Below are 5,455 nucleotides of genomic sequence, written 5' to 3'. Positions count from 1 at the left end.
AGCTGCTTTTTGTCGTATTCTCGCGGGTGTTTGCGAAGCACAGCTTTGCGTCTGTGTTCATGAAAGCACTCGAAAACTGGGCTCCCAGTAGCGCTATCGGTCATATTTTTATACCAAAAAAAGCCAATGATAGTATGGGGAGGAATTTCGTATTAGGGTGTCTTTTAATTTTTGTTTTCCACGCAAAATCAGGTATCGCAAATAAACATCGGATTGGGTTAAGTTTTAAATCATATTAAAGCTGTTCCAGTCGTGATTATTCCGAAAAAGTTGTCACAGTATTGAGAAAAACAATTAAACTTTTTTAGGCTAAATTCTAGCGAATAAAGCAAGCGAGCATGCTTACAAGAGCTTATTGATGTTTGATTGAAGCCGTGAAAACTTAGTTTTACTCGAGTTGACTCATTCTTTTTAGCGCGATTTTTGGAATTTTGGAAATTAAAAAATATATATATATTTTTTGGTTTTTTAGTATATATTTTTTGTTCTTCTAGTCAGCCTTTTACAAAAACTGTTGTATACTTTGCTTATTTTACTATGACTGTCGAATAAATCTAAATTCTAATTTTTCGTTGGGATCTTATTATCACACCACGCAAAACAACAGAACAAACGACTTAAGTGAGTTTTTCTGACTGCTTATGCATGTTTTCAATTAAAAAACGAAAGAAAATCATGATTAAGATTACAGTAATATTAACACTCTGTTCCTAAATTTTTCATTTTTGGTTTCATTTTTCTTTGACATATGGTCTCTTATAAAAAGCAATTCTGCTTGGTTATTCTAACCATCTAAAGTGTCTCAAATAATATCTGAGCTGATTCAATTATATGCATATTATAGAAGATGAACACCTGACGATGAATGTGCTTTTATGTTCTTAATTATTGAGGTCTAATGCTGAACAGTTTCAACCGAAATAGGCAAACTTATGTTCAAAGCAATTTATAAACCCTTATTGATTTACGATCATTGTAAACATTGACCGGTGACAGTCAGCATGTTTCTCGTTTTCTTATGGTGAAAATGTCTTGGGCATTTAAATTTTGTAGCCTGTTAGTAAAATATTGGCTGAGGTTTTTATCTGTTTTGAAACCTCCACATGATAGGCTTCTCAATCGGTTTAACTTGGCTCGACTAAATCTTCTCAGAAGCATTAGGCTAGTTCTTATCCTCAATTGTTTTGATCAGGGCATCTGCTACAACCTTTGGGGGAAAATTCAACTGATTTTTCCTCCATTGTGCACCATTAAAATGCCCATAGCTTTAGCAAACTGCTTCAAATCAACCACTCTGTTGTCTTGCTACCTTTCTGATTAAGCTATTTCCTTGAAAATATGACTTTCAAGGGTTTCTAAAACTATGTATAGTGAGTGCATTGAATAACACTTTGCTTGTACTTAGTTGGGGGGCAGCTCCTAAATTTCAGTATGACCTCGATATCCGTTGTTTTTTAATACAGTTCAAGGTCATTCATTTACCATTATACAGATTTTATCAATCCCATGGAAGCTAAATTTCCGCTCTGACTCACTTCTAATAGAGTGAAGTGAAGGTTTGGATGAAGATAATTGACGCACCAAGTGTGCGAGTGGGATCGCCTTCGACCTTTTTTTAATTTCATCTATATAACTGATAATTAACTTAGCCTGTGCTGAATGTCTCTTTGTTATTTGGCAGGGTATCAGCTTTCGCAATAACAAACTGTTTGTTTTTTTTTACGTGTGCAGGTTTTGAGATGTTTTTGCTAAGAGGGTACCAGTCTAGGCATTTCTCGCATTTTCATCTTCTTGTCTTTATCTTACTTTCTTTTTGCTGCAACTATTCATATACTCCAGCAGGTATTTCTTGTCTAAGAGCCAATTTGTACTTTTTGAGCCAGAGGTTTGCTGGAATAAACGCAAGTGAAGCACCCATAGCTAGATCTTAGCTAGTTTACACTTGAGAGGTACCTTGCTGGCCACCATATTCAATAGCCTTTCTGTTAGATAATTTTTATGAACTCGTTCAGAGGAACATTCTGAGAGTAATTGTCCAAAGAGATTTTATAGTTTTAGCCTGATTATTGAGTGTATTGCGAATCAAAATGAACCTTTAACTTTAACTTTAAATTTTAGGTTTATAATTCAGCTCGAAAAAACACCGAATTTTGTCCCGCTCCTTATAAAACTTAGGTAAGGAATTTTATTTTCGTCGTTTTACTGGAAGTAGAACTAAAAGACTTGTGATTATTGTTTTACTAAATCAGGGCTTGGTTGGTAGTTTTAAAACGTTGTCATCGGTTTTCAGATGGGCGCTCATGAAAAGAAATCAGAGGCAACAAATGAGCAGGGCTCGTGCGATAAGTTGTCTTTAAAGTCTAAAAAGAAACGATCACTGCATGGAAAGAAGTTGAAAACACTAATTAATGCGGCTAAAGATATTGCGAAACAAAAGAAACCATTAACTGCGGTTGCCCATTTGCACTTGAAACGTAAATCTAAAACAAAAATCATGGAATTAAAAGCCGCCGAAGAAGTATTCACGAGTACAAATAACCTACTACGCTCAGCATTAGAGCCAAATCGTGATTTCAATGACAAGGGTATTGATAAAAGTTTCACGCTAGATCTAGGTCTTGGACAGAAAACAACGCTTCGAGGCTGCTGTCGTCTACAAATAATATCTGGTGAGATAAATATCAACTGTTTTGAAGCAGCTGAAGGAACCGAGCTTGAATTTGTTTGTCCAAGTATTGGTGGTATGCAAATTAATCTCCAAGCGTTGTCTGATATTAGCCAAGTACGTGTTAGTAAATTAGACTTTCTGGAGCTTTCGGCTATTCAAACATTGACTCGATACCATGAATTCAAAAAGCTCTTCATCTTCGATGACAACAATTCCGACGCATTTTGTTCTACGGACACAGATCTTCACTGTCCACTTGACGATAAAGTCGAAAACTTCATTTTGAAAGCAGTCGAAGATCAAAAGAATTCTAAGAGGACTAAGTTTTGCATATGTGGTACCAAAAATACGGGTAAAAGTACTACTGGTTTGTTTATAGCTAACTTGTTACTGACTTCTGAACAATTTGAAAGTGTAATATGGCTAGATGTAGATATCGGACAACCGGAGTTTACCTTACCAGGGTGTGTATCAGTATTGGAGTTAACGGAACCCGTTTTCGGTCCAAGTTTTTGCCATATGAGAAAGCCGGCAATTTCTTACTTTGTTGGGGCTGTGAACATTGCTGATGTTCTTATTATGTATCTAAATGCAGTTGAGTCCGCAATCGAATTTGTTAACAAAAATTTCAAATCGAGCATTCCTGTAATTTTTAATATGCCTGGTTGGCTCGAAATTGGCCTAGGTTTCGAAATTACTTCTAATGTTATAAGAATACTTCAACCTACACATACGGTTCAATTTATAGTTGAAGGAACTAACGTTGTTGAAATGGATCCTCATACTGTTATGTCTTGCAGCAATTTGCGGCCGAACACAGCGTTGGGAGATGTCAATTTTGAACTGCTGGCAATTACTCTAACGAGGCCACATAAAGCTACCAGGTCACAGAATGCTTCTAATGAACGCCAGCTGCGTTGTCTGACACATTTCCATCAAAAAATGGAATCGTTGACATTTTCGGGAGATAATCATGAACAAAAAACTAGCATAACTCTGTTAGACTTCCCAAGAAAATCTGTCTCCTATGTTGGAAAAGTTTTGGAAGTCTGTCCAATAAATGCATGCTTCAATCCCAAATTAATTTTGATGGCTTTGAATGCGACACTGGTGTCATTTTGCAAGCTTGAGGAAGGATCAAGTTTCGTTAATCCTATTTCGGTCGATGACGGGGCATTTCAAGTGGCAACGGAGGAGTGTCAAAAGAAGAATTTGAGAATGGTAATCGGATTTGGAATTCTAACAGGTTAGTAGTAATAAGTTTTGTAGCTGATTGTGATTTAGTTTTGTTCATCCCCCTCCCCCAAAAAATAGGTCCATCTTTGGAAATTATGACACATGGTTTTTTCTTACATTTATCTCTCGATATCATGACATGTTTACTTGGGGTAATTAAAGTTGAAGAGAAAACGATAGTTGATTGTCAGCGCAATGACATTTTTTCTGGAAATTGCTATGCTTGAATGGATATAAGGCAGCCAATGAAGAGTTGATGTTTCAGATATTAACAAAGAGAGTGGTACGATGTTAGTTATCACTGATCTCTCCGAAGAGGAGTTACACAACTGTCCAATCATCAGCAAAGGCGAGTCCTAACTCAATCATTCGTTGCCAGCCATTTAAATACCTGGGCGTTTCCTGAGGTTGTGGCGTGAAAATGCGCCTGATTACAAATTAGTTGAAAAGAACTATTACACATTTTTTTCCTGTTTTCTTTTTTTGTTTGACTTGTGGGTAACAGACGTTAGTTTTGTTAATTTTTGTTATCAATTTTGGTAAATGTTTGTAAAAATGGTGATGCAAAGGTGTATTTGGCTCTTTTTCCCCCACCTCATACGAGCATCAATTTATGGTGTAACGAGTAGTTTTACAAGGTTGATTATGCAGAACAAGTATGCCTTTTCATGGCCTTATTAGTCCCTATGTCATTTTCATAACAATCGAACAATGTGAACATGTTTATTTGGTTGAGAATGTAACGAATTGAAGTTTTTTGTGTTCAGGTAGTTTGCCGATACCTCAGAGTGCAATGTTGCATCAAGAAAGTACATACTGGCAGGGCTTAGGATCGTGTAAAAGAACGCCTCCATATGTAACTGCTCTTCATCCAAGAGAATTAAATGCTGGAGGTATGGCGTCCAAGAGGAAATTCCAATCAAAGATGAAAACTTATTAAAAGCTTGACCATTCATTTTATTGTGTTTATGTTATGAATTAATTGAACGAAATTGAAATCTTGATTGAGCTTTTATGCCCGTTGCGAGGAGAACTGTAAAACAAGTTAAATATATTATGTGGTTTCTGTGATTCGCAAAGGATCTATCGAACTTTTTCAACCTGTCTAAGCATTGTCTGTTTCTCTTACTTCCGCACATTCCACGCTGAATTATTGTTTCGACTTTCGATACGAAAGTGACGGAATATTTGTGCTCGGGGTGGGTTTTTTTCTTCAGACAAATTTCGTCTTTTTAACTAGCCATTTTTGACGGAATTTTTTTTATATCATTCGAAAGCTATTGTTGTCTTGAGCTTAAATTTGAAAAGATATTTCACCTGTGACCATTTTTCGCAAAGTTACGAGGGTTTAAAGGTTGCCATTTTGACCAATTTGGGACAATTAACGCGCGATTTTTTTCTCGCTATTAACGATTTAATCCGTCTTAGAAATCGTTCCAAATTGGTTGAAAGAAGCTTATTTGCCATAATTGATTTGTTACAAGGAGCGAAATTTTTTGTTTTGTACTTTATATGGCGTGTGGGGGGATGATTTTCATAGATACATTTTCA

The 5,455-nt window shown here is 36.1% G+C and overlaps 1 protein-coding gene across 1 annotated transcript; it reads left to right on the top strand.

The window, feature by feature from the left end:
• Window positions 1-2,290: 2,290 nt before the first annotated feature.
• LOC134845770 (polynucleotide 5'-hydroxyl-kinase NOL9-like) lies at window positions 2,291-4,912 on the top strand. Its single transcript, XM_063862839.1, has 3 exons — window positions 2,291-3,914; window positions 4,170-4,253; window positions 4,672-4,912. The coding sequence occupies exons 1-3, from the start codon at window positions 2,291-2,293 to the stop codon at window positions 4,842-4,844; spliced, it is 1,881 nt and encodes a 626-aa protein (XP_063718909.1). The 3' UTR covers window positions 4,845-4,912.
• The last annotated feature ends 543 nt before the right edge of the window (window positions 4,913-5,455 follow it).

This window comes from Symsagittifera roscoffensis, chromosome 5 (genome assembly GCF_963678635.1).
Source record: "Symsagittifera roscoffensis chromosome 5, txSymRosc1.1, whole genome shotgun sequence".
In the NCBI taxonomy this organism is placed as follows: Eukaryota; Metazoa; Xenacoelomorpha; order Acoela; family Convolutidae; genus Symsagittifera; species Symsagittifera roscoffensis.
The sequence above is the reverse complement of the archived record's forward strand: the minus strand, read 5'-3'. Positions and strand labels throughout refer to the sequence as shown.

Coding starts and splice junctions, on each gene's coding strand:
- LOC134845770 (XM_063862839.1), top strand. CDS start 2,291: ATGGGCGCTCATGAAAAGAAATCAGAGGCAACAAATGAGCAGGGCTCG. Junction 3,915..4,169: donor CGGATTTGGAATTCTAACAG/GTTAGTAGTAAT, acceptor TTGATGTTTCAG/ATATTAACAAAGAGAGTGGT. Junction 4,254..4,671: donor CTGTCCAATCATCAGCAAAG/GCGAGTCCTAAC, acceptor TTTTGTGTTCAG/GTAGTTTGCCGATACCTCAG.